Genomic DNA, 17079 nt, shown 5'->3' with positions numbered 1-17079 from the left:
AACCACCCAGGCACCCCCATAATTATTTTCAAAGAACCTAGAATTAACTCCTACCTATGAAGACTGAAGAGATAAAGGTTGAGAGAGAATTAAATTTGAGCCTGGGGGCGCCTGGGTGGCGCAGTCGGTTAAGCGTCCGACTTCAGCCAGGTCACGAGCTCGCGGTCCGTGAGTTCGAGCCCCGCGTCAGGCTCTGGGCTGATGGCTCAGAGCCTGGAGCCTGTTTCCGATTCTGTGTCTCCCTCTCTCTCTGCCCCTCCCCCGTTCATGCTCTGTCTCTCTCTGTCCCAAAAATAAATAAACGTTGAAAAAAAAAATTAAAAAAAAAATTTGAGCCTGGATGCAGCAGGAGCTTGGGGCTCCCCTTTTACCCATACTATTCTACATCTTTACTTTTCTTCTTTTCTGAAGCATTTACCTTTAGTTTAAATATTTACAGATCTATCGTTTACCACGTAGGGTTTTTGTTGTGCCGTACATTCTCAAGTTTTCAAGTTTCTCTGCTGGGAACAGATAAATTCTATTAAATATTCAAAATGTGTAAGTCATGAAAAATGGAAGGACTTTCAATAGGAGTTCTTTATATATGCAGCTTACAAATAGTTCTACCTGATAGTTTTATAACACCCCATATACAGCATTTTGCAGTGTACAGAATGCATGCACATACGTTATCACTTGATCCTTTGCACAGAAGCTCCATGTGATTCTTGCTATTCTCAGCTTTGTCCAAGATCTAAAATTAGAACTAGGCTGACATTACATTTCACTTGGTTACGAGTCTGACTGAGGATTTTAATCATCTGGAGCCACATGGAAAACAATTCTTCCTGAAATCCTCTTTCAGCTGATAATCACTAACTTTGGGCATGCCAGCTTCTGCGTCCTCTGACAGTGGTAAGTATTTTTCCAAAACACTTCTTTCCTATTCTTCACATGGAAATAGATTGCTGATGATGCCTTTACTGGGTCTGAATCTGCTGGAATGCACAACTGAACTTGGAATTGAATTTACAAGTCTCTTTTGGGGTCTCATAGTCATTCATGTAATTGTCTTCCTCTGGAAGATGGATTTCTGTAAAAGTTAAGCATTTTTTTTTTAGTTTAGTTTTTGTTTGTTGTTTTGTTTTTTGTTTTGCTTTCTTTTGCCTTTAGAAAGCAGACTGTCCCAGTTATGTCCTTGCCATACTATGCGCTTTTGTGTTATGGTAGTCATTGGAGGGAACACAATCCTATGCCAGCAGCAGAAATACATATGTTATTACTGACTTGTTTTCCTCGAAGGGGAACTGGTTGCTGGTAAAGGAAAACTGATGGCTGGATCAAGTTTAATGGCAAACTGAGAAACCTAATTAGCATATGAATGGTTATATATGTTTAAAAAATACACATTCACATGTAGATACTTGATAGTTTTAAAAAATGTTTTCTTATTTGATAAACACTTCAACCTTGTTCAAATCTGAGACAATAAATCGTAGGTTTATTGTCCTAGGGGTTTGGATTAGGCGGCACCTGTATGCCAAGGTTTCTTGCTGGCAAAAAGATCTTGCAACCTGTTCCTATGCTAATTGTGCAGGCATTGCTTAAAAGTAGGGACCCTCTCCTAATAATTTGCTGAATATTGGCAATTATATATCCATCCTAAAATTGTAAACATTTTTTCCTCTGTAATGGAGTTTTTCTCCCACCCCTGTCTCTCTCTCTCACATTGCATAGTTTTCCTTTTTTTGCACTGCATACTGTTAAAGAAATTAATAATTTAGAGGAGATTAATAATGAAAAGCAGTATTCTCTGCCCCTTTTCTGTCACTCTAGAAGTGACAGGATTTTGTTTTCAGTAGTCACCACCTTTGTTCCTGTTTTCTTGTTCAAGGGGGGTTATTATTGATCAACTTTAGGCATAATCTACGGAACTTCATTATGAAAGATGATGCTCAAATTCACTTACACCCTTCTAGAGTTATATTCTTAGTTTTAGTTTCTCTCTTGATTACCTTTAGAACTTTAAACAAATACTTAAGTCTCTAGTTCTCATTCCATAAAATAGAGACAGTATCTATGACTCCCCACTTTGAAGATGTGGCTTTTGGTGTTCTTTCCTCTACACCTCCATTTCCTTCTTTCACATTCTGTTAAAGCATTTATTCTTATTTTTATATTTTCAAGATGTATTATACTTACTACATTCTGCTCTTTAGATGTAAACATGTCTTCCTTGCTTTGTCATGGGTTGATTTATTTCAAAAGTTGATTTCTATCACTCAGAGAAGAAACTTTGTACCCTTAGAAGTCACTCCCCATTTCCCCCTCTGAAAAGCCCCTGGATATAACTAATCTACTTTTTTTCTTGTCTCTATGGATCCCATATACATGGTCTTCTGTGTCTGGTTTCTTTCACTTAGTATACTTTCATTCAAAGTTCGTCTACAATGTAGCATGTATCGGAACTTATTCCTTTTTCGGGAGAATAACATTCCATTGTATGCATATACCACATTTTGTTTATCCATTGTCAGTTGACAGCCATTTGTTTCCACTTTTTGGCTGTTGTGAATAATGCAACTTCAACATTCGTGTGCAAGTTTCTCTGTGAGCATACGTTTTCATTTCTCTTGGGTATAAATCTAGGCGTGGATCTTTTTCTATGTTATACTTTCCATTTTTTCCTATTTTTATGTTAGGTGTGCCTCTTATAAATAATGCACAGGATTTTGTATTTTATTTAATTGGACAATCTTTATATATTAAACTATGGCATTTAGTAGTCAGGGAAGTATAAATTATGACCATAATGAGATTTTATACAGCAGTGTGTTGGTGAGGATGTACATCAATGGAAACCTTATATAGTTGTAGTAAGAATATAAATGGGCACAGTCACTTTGGAAAACAATTTGGCTCTATCTCATAAATTTGAACATGCACATTCACTATGATCCAGCAGTTCAAGTCCTAGGTGTATACCCAATAGAAGCAATACCCACTTGAGCACCATGAAGATAAGGAGAAGAATTTGGGGAAAATATTGCTCATAATAGCAAAACTCTGGTACCCAAATATCCATATTCATTGGGATGGAAAAATTAAATCATGGCATAGTCATACATTTTGGAGATCATGGCTTCCATCAGTATATAACATGTTCTACTTCCTTTATGGAGCTATATATTTCCCATGATATGGATGTACTATAATTTATTGATTAAAGGTTATATTGCTTCCAATCTTTTGCTTTTATGAAAAACACTGAAGTGAATAACTTTATAATATGTAATTTTACAATTTAAAATATTTGCAGTACAAATTCTTATGAATGTGAATGTGCATTTGTAAGACTGATAGATAAGACCGAATTTCTCTCCACAGAGAATAACAAATATGGCCACCTTTAGTGTATAAAAGTACCTGTCCCCCTACACTGTTGCATATTTCACTTCTTCCTTTCCAAACTTTATACGTTTCTATTTGCTTCTTTTGCCTTACAGCATTCCAGTAAATGTTGAATAGTTGTGATTGTGGACATCTTTGACTTCCTGAATTTGGAAGGAAATGATTAATTGTGGATCATGTTCTTTCACTATTGCTAATGCAATTTGAAGAAAAAATCAATACAATTATTTGTAAGGCAAAGAATATTCCATCAAATGAATCTACCATAATTTACATAACCAATCCCCTATTTTTATTTTCCTTTCCTTTCTGAGTTTCAGGTCACAATCCTCAATATTACATCTATCCCTTTGCAATTTATTTTAGAAGAGCCAGTAATCCTAGTATAATGCCACTTAACTGAATTCCCGCCTGTGCCTATAGCATCTAGATTAAGTAGATATCCCAAGACGCTGGTCTTAAATTTATATATCTGTTACTTAGCCATTTTCATATAACTGGGCATGTAAACTAGTTGCAGTTTTTCATCATTGCAAATTACATAGTAACAAAGGAAGTTGACTTGGCTTCAATTCCCACCTCTGCCACATATTAGATATGAGACCTTGAACAAATTGCCCATCTTCAAGGCTCAGTTCTCTCATCTGTATATTACAGACAATGAAAGCACCCATGTCATAGGATTTTTATGAGGATTATTAAATGAGACATGATATGTAAAGTGTATAAATAATTTTGGGAACATGGAAAGTGTTCAATAAATATACGCTACTGGGATCATTTTGGGACTTTGTGAATGTTCTGAAACACATTCTTTTTCCCCCCCTCTGGTACAATTAGGTCCTTTTTGAGATGGCATCTGTGATTCAGCTATTCAGAACCTAATGAAGTTGGTGACTCTGTGACAATGTGGAGAAATCATGTCAGAAAATGTGGTTTGTACTGGAGCTGTCAATGCTGTAAAGGAAGTTTGGGAAGAAAGAATAAAGAAACACAATGAAGACCTGAAGCGAGAGAAGGAATTTCAACAGAAGTATGCTTTAACATGTTTATTATTTTGAATTAGTGAAAATTCAGAACATCATCATTCTAGAAAAGAGCACTTATTAAGTGCCTTATTGTTGAATTTGATAGAGATTTTTATTTACTGAAAAGTCAAAATATAACTACAGGGATATCCCTGACTCAATTAAGTGTCACTATGTGATGGTGGCCACAAAAAACCCAACTGTCTGTATGTAGTTGGGGCACCAGGTGGCTCAGTCGTTTAAGCATCTGGCTCTTGATTTAGGCTCATGTCATGATCTCCCAGTTCATGAGATCCAGTCCTGTGTCGGGCTCTGCACTGTCAGTGCAGACCCTGCTTGGGATTCTCTCTCCCTCCCTCTCTCTGCCCCTCCCCTGCTGGCACTCTCCCTCTCTCTGTTTCTCTCTCTCAAAATAAATAAACATTAAAAAAAAATAGTTATCTTGGGCCCTCATAGGAATCTAGTCAACATTCATCATAGTTTGATTAGTATCATTTAGTCTACTTTTCACTGATGGCTTGTTCAGTATAATAGTCCCTAGGTACTAAAACAGCATCTAGCAATGCTAGGTAGTATAGTTTCTCACCTATTTGAATAGCAGTGAGTTTCTCCAGGTTCCCTGTGGATCACCTGATTCCTTGATTTGGGCTGTACTTAAATTGGCTCTCATTTCCTCTGCCTTCTTGATATCTGCCCACTTTTCTGATTGGATGTCTCCAAAGTATTCTATCTAATCTTGCAAGAATACCCACTTTCCTCATGGATCCCTACAATTATCATTCATTAGGTCTCTTTCTAAATATTAAATTTTCTTTTGTCTTGCAATATATACAGATACTGGGCCATTATGTTGTACACCTGACACTAATACAATGTTATATGACAATTATATTTCAGTGGAAAAAATGCTCCTGTGTCAGTTAGCAAATACCATAAAATTCAACTAAAAATGGCTTAAGGAAGAGGGAAGTCCTGAGGCAAGGCAGTTCCAAAACTTTAACAGCTTTAGAGATTCAGCTTCTTTTTATCACCTCCTACTGCTAATCTCAGTGTCTCAGTTTGGTTCTTAGGGTAGCCTCCCTCAGTGTCACAGAATGACTGGTGTACTTCCAGGCATCATAGCCAGACCTCATTATGTTACCAGAAGAGTGGAAACTATTTCTGTTTCTTCAAGAATGAGGAAGCCTTTCTGAGGTGTTTTAGCAAACCTCTCCTTCACTTCTCATTGACCAGAACTGGGTAATTTGTACTCCCCTAATGCAGTTCCCTTCTAGGAGAATGAGACTATGTGATTGGTTTATATAAATTAAGATTTATACCTGGGTTACTTGGGGTAAGTATAAATACTTGAAAATAACAGCTATTCTCCCAGCAAAGAAGAGGGGGAAAGGTACGTTCTTGATAAGCAACTATTTTATGTCCGCTATCTGTAAAAACAAAAATTCGGCTGGGGAAGGGCCACTCTTCCCAACCAAAGCCAGTCAAGAGAATAATGATGCTGACAATGATGAGGTAGCAGCCGTTTGTTGTGCACTTACTGTTTACTAAGTACTCTGCTAAATGTTTTATCTGTACTATCTCATTTAATCCTCTCAACATACTGAAACAGTGTCTTGATGAGGATTATATTGCATTATGAGAGATGGAAAACCAAAATAATATTTTCTACACAAGACATGTTAACTTTTCCTGGTACTTGATCTATGGCTGGAATAGCACTCCACTGAGTCAGATGGTCTGTGTTGCCCACGGTCAGGGTTTTATCTTGTTGCTCAACTGTGCATGACTTCCATTCCTAATGGAATGGATGTCACCCAATGGCCCCAAATAGATTCACCAACCTCAGCCAACATGTTTGATTCCAGCTAGGAGGAAGTGGCACACACTACTACTTCTGCTAACATCCCATTGATACGGTACATATCTAACTACAAGGAAGGATGGCTAAATGAAGTCTTGTGCCCAGTTGAATATAGAGCATCTACTATTGAGGAAGAAGAGGAGTAACAGATACAGGGGAATGACAAGCAGTCTCTGCCACATATGAGTGTTCATTTTCTCCCTTTTAAAGAGACAGAAAACCTGAGAGATAGGCCTAATTCAAAGAACACAATGCTAATAAATGCAGAACTGGTATTCATACTCAAGCAATCCGACTCAGGAAGCATGATATTCACCTCAGGTCTTACATCTCCCTAGATTGGCCCTTTATATATAAAGCTACTCTTATGAAACCCATTATATTTGTATTCTACAATTATGATAAACTTGACTTTAGAGTACTCTTTTTAAATTTTTTTTAAGTTTATTTATTTCAAGAAAGTGAGAGCACCAGCAGGGAAGGAGCAGAAAGAGAGGGAGAGAGCGAGAATCCCAAGCAGGCTCTACACTGTCAGCACAGAGCCCAATATGTGGCTCAGACCCATGAACCATGAGATCATGACCTGAGCTGAAATCAAGAGTCAGTAACTTAGCTGACTGAGCCACTCAGGTGCCCCAAGAGTACTCTTTTTTTTTTTTTTTTTTAATTGATTGATTGATTTTGAGAGAGAGAGAACAAGAGCGAATGAGCAGGGGAGGGGCAGAGAGAGAGAGAGAGAGAGAGAGAGAGAGAATCCCATGCAGGTTCCTTGCTGTCAGCACAGAGCCCGATGTAGGGATTGATCTCACAAACCGTGAGATCATGACCTGAACCGGGATCAGGAGTCAGATACTCAACCAACTGAGCCATCAGGAGCCCCAACTCTAGAGTATTCTTAACAAATCATTTCCTTTTTAATTTTTTTTAATTTTTTAATTTTTTTTTTAACGTTTATTTATTTTTGAGACAGAGAGAGACAGAGCATGAATGGGGGAGGGGCAGAGAGAGAGGGAGACACAGAATCAGAAGCAGGCCCCAGGCTACGAGCCATCAGCCCAGAGCCTGACGCGGGGCTCGAACTCCCGGACTGCGAGATCGTGACCTGAGTCGAAGTCGGACGCTCAACCGACTGAGCCACCCAGGCGCCCCATCATTTCCTTTTTTAAAACAGTGGGCGGGAATCGTGACTTGCTTCTAAACTCCCGAATGTCACCTATCATACGTGTTTAGTTAAGAACCATTTAATTTTAGTAGCTTCAAGTTCTTTCTGTGCAAAACAGGCAAGGGGTAAAATGATTAAGAGTGTAATCTAATGCTGGGGCACCTGGGTGGCTCAGTCGGTTGAGCTTCTGACTTCTGCTCAGGTCATGATCTCACGGTCTGTGAATTCGAGCCCCGCGTCAGGCTCCTTGCTGACAGCTTGGAGCCGGGAGCCTGCTTGGGTTTCTGTGTCTCCCTCTCTCTCTGCCCCTCCCCCACTCATGCTCTGTCTCAAAAATAAATAAAAACATTAAAAAAATTTTAAAAAAGGAATGTAATCTAATGCTTCTTCTCTCAGCTAAAGGTGGCTAAAGAGTTAGTTCAAAAAGCATCAAGTTTAAACAGAAATTGACCTCATTGTCTTTTGATGCCAAGCTGTCTTGAGGAAATCAAGCATTTAGGAAAGAGTTGGTGTGACAAAATCTGGGAAAGTCTTTAGACTATGATAAAAGAGTTTCATAGGAGGTAGAAAATTTCTATGTAAAATTGAAAGAACATCAAGCTTGAATTAAGCAGTGGATGAATTATAGAATACCAGAGCTGGAAGGGAACTTAGACGTTATTTAATCGAAACCCCATTTTTATAGGCAAAGCCCACAGAGGTGGTATGTGTTGTCCACGGTCACCAAATTAAGTGATACATTCTGGACTTAGATCATAGAAATTCAGATCCAGAAATAACTTAGGAATCATTGTAGAGATGGAAATAGACTTGTTGAATAATAGTCTCACTGTAAACTCATTAAGGACGGAGCTTTCTGCATGCACAATGTGCAGCGTCGCATTTGGCATATAATGGTTGCTCAATGAGTTCTTTAAGTAAAAGGTTGGGGAACAAGACACCTAATTACACTTGTCATTAAATCTTGTTCTGAAATACATAGATCTCTTAGTGAGTATCAAGTAGTTAGCAATCATCATGCTTACTGTTTGAATAGTTCTAATTTTTAGAAAAGTGATGTAATTGAATATAAAAATTTTCTAGTATAGAAATAAACCATTTGCAACCTTTTACTAGTCATTTTCATAGCTTACTATTATTGTTATATATATTTGCAATGTACCAAAAATCAATAGGGATGTATTCCAGAATGATGGTTTTATGCATTTTTATATCTGAAAAACAAAATCTGAATAAAATTGGAATGTAATCACATATAAGTTAACTCTGAAGTTGGACTGTATTATTTGCAAGTCATTAAAAAGTTATTAACTATCTATGGATTAGATGTTTAATAAATGCAAGTCAAAAGAACAATGAGATAACACTTTGCACTCACTAGGATGGCTATAATCAAAAACATGGACAATAACAAATGTAGGCAAGAATGGCAAGGCATGAAGCCTCATGTGCTGCTGGAGGGAAGGTAAAATGGTACTAGCAATTTGGACCTAGTTTGGCAGTTCCTAAGAAAAGTTCAAAATAGAATTATAATATGAGGCAGCAATTCTACTCCTAGAACTGTACCCAAGATAAATGAAAACATATATCTACGCAAGAACTTGTTCACAAATGTTCATAGCAGCATTATTCATAATAGCCAAAGAGTGGAATTAACCCAAATGTCCATTAACTGACGAACTGATCAACAGAACAGTGGAATGTTATTCTTCGATAAAAAGGAATACAGTACTGAAACATGTTACAGCACAGGTGAACTTTGAATAAACTTATGCTATGTGGAAAGACCACAATATTGTATAATCCCATAGAAATGGGAAGTAGATTAGTGGTTGCCATGGGCTGAGGAAGGAAGGAATGGAGAGTGACTGCTAATGGGTGTGGAGGTTTTTTGTTGTTGTTTTTTTTATTTGTTTTAATTTAAATTCCACTTAATATGCAGTGTAATATTAGTTTCAGGTGTACAATATAGTGATTCAACAGTTCATACAACATCCAGTGCTCATCTCAGCAAGTGCACTCCTTAATCCCCATCACCTAATTAACCCATCCCCCCATGCACCTTCCCTCTGGTAGCCATGTTTGTTTTCTATAATTAAAAACTCTGTTTCTTGGTTTGCCTCTTTTTTTTCCCCCTTTGTTCATTTCTTTGTTTGAAAGTGTTTTAGCAGTCTCTCTCTCTCCCTCTCTTTTTTTTAAAATTTATTTAGAGAGGGAGAGAGCATGAGCAGGGAGGGGCAGAGAGGTAGAGCAGGGAGGTAGAGAAAGAGAATCCCACTGCAGGTGCAGAGCCTGACATGGGGCTCAATCTCACACCTAACCCACTGAACCACCCAGGAGCCTTTGCTCAGTTATTTCTTAAATTCCATGACTGAAATCATGTGGTGTTTCTTTCTCATTAGCACATTAGCATAATATTCTCTAGCTCCATCCATATCATTGCAAATGACAAGATTTCACTCTTTTTTATGGCTAATATTTCCTTCTTTATCCATTCATCAGTTGATGAACAATTGGGCTGTTTCCAAAATTTGGCTATAGTACATAATGCTACCTTTTGAGTTAGTACTTCTGCATTATTTGAGTAAATACTTAGTAGTACAATTGCTGGATCATGGGATAATTCTATTTTTAATTTTTTGAGGACCCTCCATACTGTTTTCCAGAGTGGCTGCACCAGTTAGCCTTGGGTATAGAGTTTTTTGAGTGATGAAAATGTTTTGGATCAGAGAGTGGTGTTGGTGAGCAACTCTGTGAATATATCCAAAACCATTGAATTGCATACTTTAAAAGGGTTGATTTTATGGTATGTGAATTATAGCTCAATAAAGCTGTTATTTAAAAAAAAATCTATGGAGCATTGTGACACTTTTCAAAAACTTAAATATAGGGCATTTATGAAACTAATCATATTTATAATTCTTGCAAAATGAATCCTTTTTTTGATTTCCAGATACTACTAGTCAAGTGGTTGTTTTGATGGGTCACTTTTTACATAAAAGTGAATGCTACCTGTGTCATTATGGGTCAACTAAAATGTTTTCTGGTCTCTTAGGCTAGTGCGAATCTGGGAAGAACGAGTAAGCTTAACCAAACTAAGGGAAAAGGTCATCAGAGAAGATGGAAGAGTCATTTTGAAGATAGAAAAAGAGGAATGGAAGGTTAGCTTCATACAAGTACTATTTGATTTTCTATATTTTGCATTTTATGGGAGAGTTCTGAGACTGTGTGATTAAGTCTGGAATAGCTAGAATTCTCATTTTAATAATACACCAAAAGAATTGGGGCAACATGAACAACTGAAAAGAAATATAACTTCACTTTTTTTTTTTTGGTAAAAATTCAATTTGCTGAAACTCTGTCTAAATTTAGGTCATTTGCAATTTTTCTCCTACTAATCCTACTAATAAGCAATTTCTCATTTTCCATAAAAAGATGACCATTTGCTTAACAAAAATCATACAGCTTTTCCAAAATAAATGCTCAGTTAAAACCCACAAAATGGAACAGAACATTTTTTTTCGAGGTCTACCACCCAGTTCATATTCTCTCATAAACACACACACACACACACACACACACACACACACACACACACTTGCTTAATTACATTAGGCACACTCTAATTTTTGTAAGGGCCTCTATCCCTTGGGCCAGTGTTTATGTTCATACATATAGGTATGATTAGCTAAGGGTGTAGGTCCTTTATTTTCCCTTTTGGCTACTTTAGGTTGAAAGAGAAAAGGCAAAGAGTTCAGAATAGTTGAAACTCTTAAAATCTTTAAATTAAAAAAAATCTGTAAAAACCTTTTATAAAATATTTCAAAACAGAAGGGGAAGAGGGACGCCTGGGTGACTCAGTCAGTTGGGTGTCCATCTTTGGCTCAGGTCATGATCCCGCAGTTTGTGGATGTGAGCCACGACAAGCTGACAGCTTGGGGCCAGGAGCCTGCTTGGGATTCTGTGTCTTCCTCTCTCTCTGCCCCTCCCCTGCTCACTCTCTCTTTCTCTCTCTCAAAAATAAATAAACATGAAACATTTTTTAAAAAAAGAAGGGGAAGAGAAGTTTGAATTATTAAAATGATTTTTTGGTTTCTCTGTGATTTCAACTAACCATCATATTCTCATTTCAACTGCATATGTGTACTCTTAAAAAAGCCTAATACAACAACATCTTTAGAGCATAGCTCTATGTGTGTATGCTATTGGCCAAAATACATTCTTTTTGTTTATTCTGATTGGAGCGCCAAGGTTTAGCACCCCCACTCCCAAAGTAAAGGTCTTAAAACTTAGAAGTAACACAAAGCACTTGGAAATATAACCATTTAGGAAAATTTGTAAGGAAAAGTTCTTTTACAAATCAATCTCTCTACAATTATACTCCAGTGTGACATGATACTAAAATAATTTAAGTAATATAGTAATTCTGTCATTTCTTTTACTTGAGTTTAGACCCTCCCTTCTTCTCTACTGAAACTGAGTCAGCTACAGGAATGGCAACTTCATAGAACTGGTTTGTTGAAAATTCCTGAATTCATTGGAAGATTTCAGAACCTCATTGTATTAGATTTATCTCGAAACACAATTTCAGAGATACCTCGAGGAATTGGTAAGGAAGATTGCTTTAATTTCTGTTTTTTTACTGAGAATTTTTTTTTTTGATACATGGAGTAAAGACCTCATCTTTACATAGCCCCGAGCCTTGAGGAAATTATAAACATCTAAATTGAAGGTTCCAGGGGATCCAAGCATCTAGGATTTACTGAGGTGATTTAAGATGAGAATTCAATGCAAGAAAAGTCTCTTTGGAAATATTATTGTATAGATTTTGGAAATGATATTTCTTGTTCAGCTAATCCTCCTAGAAGAGAATAGGTTGAAGGCAAGAGAGAAAATTAGAAAGATTCCTTAGATGAGAAAAAAACAATCCCCAAATGGAAAATTGACCAGGATATAGTGTAGATAAAGCAAAATGGAAAAAAAAAAAAACATATATTTTTTGCTTATAGCACTGATAAACCTGCCCTTCATCTTTAGAAGAGGCAGGACACATACTGGGAAAAGAAGTGTGAATTTGCCAATAGGAAACTGACAAGTAAGTTATGCTATAATACTTAATAACTGGAAACATTGTTTTATATCTATCTGCTCTCTATTGTGTATTATTTTTTGTAGGACTGCTCACTAAACTTCAGGAGCTGATTCTTAGTTACAACAAAATCAAGACTGTCCCCAGGGAACTAAGTCATTGTGCGAGCTTGGAGAAACTAGAACTTGCTGTAAACAGAGATATATGTGATCTTCCACAAGAGGTCAGAAAGATATAAATGCCTATGATTTTATTCTCTGTCTACTACTGGTTTACTTCTTAATTGTGTGATCATTAAAAATAACACTAATGAAGAAATACTATACATTTTATTTCAGAAAATAGTGGTAATCGTTTCCTGTTACTATAACATTTTTAGAGAAGTATCTATTTAGCATAAATATTGTCACAGTACTGACATCATTTGTGATCTTCTAAAAGGCCAGAGCAAAGAGTCTTTTTTATTTCTATTTCCTATTGAAGGCCCAGGCTAGCTTGTAGTTGTTACTTAGTAAATGCTATTGGATGAATAAATGGTTATTATAAAGCACAATGTGGTGATGGAAAAGCTCTTTTGTTTACTAGTTGGTGTTTATACAGTGTTCCTTTTTTGAGATACAGCTGAAGTGGCAAGAAATGAATTCTTCAGTTTAGGAAGTGTTTCCTTGCTAGCTTCTTTGGCTCTACCAAGTAAAAGCAAGGCAATGGGTTTGGAAAGCCTTCAGACTTTGCTTTGGTATGATAACCTTGCTATTAGTAAAGCCAAACTGGTCATAGAGATATAGACGCTTTCAAACATACTTCAAACATATTTAATGATCTTACAATCAGCAAAGAAATTTCCAAGGTGTTCTAACTTTGCAAAATAAAGTTAAGGAAAATAATAAAACTCAAAGTAGAAAGACTATTCCCTTTTTCCATTCTCCACTCACTATTTTTGGTGAGAATATCACTTTTCCCTAGAGCAGTAAATATGTCACCAATAATTATCACTCTGGCAAGTAAAACACAATTTCTACATTTATATCTATTTCATCTTACAACAGTTCAAGTTAATGAAATGTATGCACTTGATTATGATAAAAATGATGATCACAGGGACAATTTATACTTATAAGAGGGCCAATAAATATTTTATTTCTAACTCTTGTGATTTTCTTTCTGGGATTGGTTCAATCATTTAAAATGCTGTATGAATTTGGACATGTCTGTTAACCTGTGTTTACCTGAATTTTTTCACATAAGAAATAGGTTTTATTGGAACTAATACTAAAGTAAGATTTGAGCCTGGGATTATTTCCAAGTGTGGCCTCTAAGTAGCTGTGTAGCCTCAAACACACCACTTTATATAACTAGGTCTCAATGTTCACATATGCAAAATAGGGACTGTCAGATGATAATAACATTTTTAATATGATAAAATCAAAGGGTTCTAGTACCACTGAGAAATCAGCAACAGGAGACTTCTCTCTCAGCCATTACACTGCATACATGTATACACACAAAACATATTTATGCCAGTGTAAAAACAATCTTTTTATACTCCATTCTAAACCGTTTGAAAAATTTTAAAGGTGTGATTTTGAAAAAGTGTTTTGTCCGTGGCTTGAATTCTAAAGCCAGAGAAACATCACCTCCTAAATGGAAACGTCCTGCTTTTTTTGCATTACCCACAAAACACTGGGTGTGTATGTGTTTCATTTTGTTTTGTTTTTTTTTTTTTTTTTTTTTTTTTTTTGGTGTTAAAATTGTGGAAGGAATCTCAACATTCCCGGAGATAAAAATAAAACAGAACTTGCCTAGATAAATGGAAAGTTTTTTGGAAAAGTTAACTAAATTTTTACTCACATTTTGAAACTTTCACTACAGGGTTATATGGCAAGAGGTTTGTGGCCTTAGGTCCATGAAAACTTGAGTGTACATCACCCATCATTTCCAGTTGCATGGCCTCTCTCACCCATTTTGTCCATAAAATAGAAATATGATATTCATCTTATAAAGCTGATGAATAAACTAGTGCTATAAGCATCCATGAATACATTGAGACACTGATGTTGAGAGAAAAAGGCAAGTTAAAGAGAAGTACACTATCAAAATCTTCAAATAAAAATATTAAACTTTGTAAAAACATATATAATAGTAATTATAGAGAAATATATAGAAAACATATTTGTGTATAGTAACAAAAAAACATATGCAGGAATTTTAAATACCAAATTCAGGAGAGGGGTTCCCTCTGGAAAGGAAGAAGGCAGGAGTACATAGGAGGCAGTCATATCAATATATATATATTTTTAAGTTTGAGAGAGAGAGCGTGCACGTGCAGGGGGAGGGGCAAAGATGAGAGAGAATCCTGAGCAAGCTCCGTGCCAACAGCATGGAGCCTGATGCTAGGCTCAATCTCATGAACCAGCGGGATCATGACCTGAGCTGAAATCAAGAGTCAGTCGCTTAACTGACTGAGCCACCCAGGCACCTCTATATTTTTTCTTAAGCTGAGCATGCTGGTGTTTGATATATTATTCTTAATACATTTTTATTGATGTTTTTCATTTAAAAAATAGAATTACCAAACGGTAAATCCTGTGATTGAGATAACGCATGTAAAGCATCAGGCACAAAAAAGAAGGCTCAATAAAGATAATAATATTTTGAAGTTTCTCAGATACAGGATGAAAGGAAAACACAAGCAGGTTCTGCAAACCCTGGAACTTGGGTATTTGGAAGATAAGTTTTCTTGGAATAGATGAACTTTCTATACAAGTTTTTAATTTATCTGGAGGTTATTTAGCTTTATTTTTATTTCAAAATTAATTTATTTTATTGTGGACTACTAGGACTAAATAAAGCCCAAGTGTAATCTGAACATTCCTTGATGTGAAGTATCTCCTTTAGCAATGTGAGTGTTCTAGTACTTTACGTTGTGGACATTCACTTTGAAAAATTTTGCTTTCCTCTTCAGCTTAGCAATTTGTTAAAGCTTACTCACCTTGATCTGAGTATGAATCACTTTACTACAATCCCTCCTGCTGTGTTGAACATGCCTGCTCTTGAGTGGCTCGACATGGGAAGCAACAGACTTGAACAACTTCCTGATACTATAGAAAGGTAAAATAAATAATTTTCTATGCTATTGGATGTGTTGAAGCCATCCGTAATAAATAAGAAATAATAGACAAAACAAAGGGGACCCTACCTAATCAATCACAATAGATCCATGTAGTACTAATATGCTACTTTTTAACAGAATATTTTCATTTACTTAAATAAGCCTAAGGGTTTGGGGAGAGAAAAACCGGCTGACGCGACCATATTGACATGAATATGCCAAACAATAACATTATTTAGTGCATGCCAGGCACTCTGTGCACTTTACGAATGTGTGAGGAAACTCATGTGGAGATGTTAAATTGCTCAAGATCACAGTGTAAGTGTGCAGTCTAGGTTTTGAATGTAGGCAGCCTGGCCCAGAGTCTGTTATGCATACTTGTCTTGCCCTAACTGGGCATATTAATAATTTCTGATTTTTCTCCTAACACTCTAATTCAGATTAGATAACATTTACAGCAGTTCTTTAAGAAATCCTATGCAAATAGTGAAGAATTCACTAAAATACATTGGTTTCTCTTCTACCACCACATGCTGAGAACCGTAGCGTAGGGATTGTCTCTGATGCAGTTTCCCTAATCAGGTAATGTGAAACCAGTTAACTGATATACTGGTTAAAGGAGATGTTATAAAAGATTACCTTTCTTTGATTTTAGGTTAAGAAGCAGGGTTTTCATATTATGTATGGATTAATCACAGAAACCTCTTTTAATTCATCAGAATGCAAACTCTACATACATTATGGCTGCAACGGAATGAAATAACATGCTTGCCAGAAACAATCAGCAATATGAAAAACCTGGGTACTCTTGTTCTCAGCAACAACAAACTGCAAGATATTCCAGTGTGCATGGAAGAGATGACCAATCTGAGGTAAAAGTTGTAGACCCAAAAGAGACATGTTCCTTTCTGGTTGCAGAACAAAGTAATATAGAGCAATTTTATGAATTGATTTGAGTTCTCATGCATATGAATGAATATATTTAAAAATCTTTTCCAACTTTGAAATTCTATAATTACATAAGTAGGATTCATATAACACTGGTTAGAATTATTCAAGAAAGAATCCTTGAAACAAAAGTCAAACTGGCATTATCAGCTTTAAGGAATACCCTCGGTTGGTGACATTTTTATGAAAATCGCTTTGCAACTGCTAACAAACCTCATCTACAAATAAAAGCAAAAGGTATAAAAATAGTGCTTATTTTCCTTCTAAAAGACTACTATGGACACAGGTAACCATGTTATAGAGTAAATATGTAAGTTAATTACTCTCAGAACTCCCTCAAGTGTCTTACTTCCAAAATTTAATTTCCTAACAGAGAATGTAAGACATGAGAATTCACATCAAATCCTACAATTTCCAAAACAGAGTCATTCATACATTCATTCATTCATTCATTCATCAATTCAGCTACTGGGTCATGTAATCGATGGT

At 36.2% G+C, this 17079-nt stretch overlaps 1 protein-coding gene across 1 annotated transcript in view; it reads left to right on the top strand.

Moving 5' to 3' along the window:
* Positions 1 to 767: 767 nt before the first annotated feature.
* LRRC39 (leucine rich repeat containing 39) overlaps positions 768 to 17079 on the top strand; it is a 20780-nt gene continuing 4468 nt past the window's right edge. Inside the window, exons 1-7 of the mRNA XM_030324321.1 lie at positions 768 to 897; positions 4234 to 4426; positions 10500 to 10605; positions 11897 to 12053; positions 12620 to 12756; positions 15496 to 15641; positions 16362 to 16514. Coding sequence (XP_030180181.1) covers positions 4314 to 4426; positions 10500 to 10605; positions 11897 to 12053; positions 12620 to 12756; positions 15496 to 15641; positions 16362 to 16514 — 812 coding nt within the window. The 5' untranslated portion in view covers positions 768 to 897; positions 4234 to 4313. The remainder of the gene's footprint in view (positions 898 to 4233; positions 4427 to 10499; positions 10606 to 11896; positions 12054 to 12619; positions 12757 to 15495; positions 15642 to 16361; positions 16515 to 17079) is intronic.

This window comes from Lynx canadensis, chromosome C1, assembly GCF_007474595.2.
Source record: "Lynx canadensis isolate LIC74 chromosome C1, mLynCan4.pri.v2, whole genome shotgun sequence".
NCBI classification, from domain to species: domain Eukaryota; kingdom Metazoa; phylum Chordata; class Mammalia; order Carnivora; family Felidae; genus Lynx; species Lynx canadensis.
This window is presented reverse-complemented; position numbering and strand designations above follow the sequence as displayed.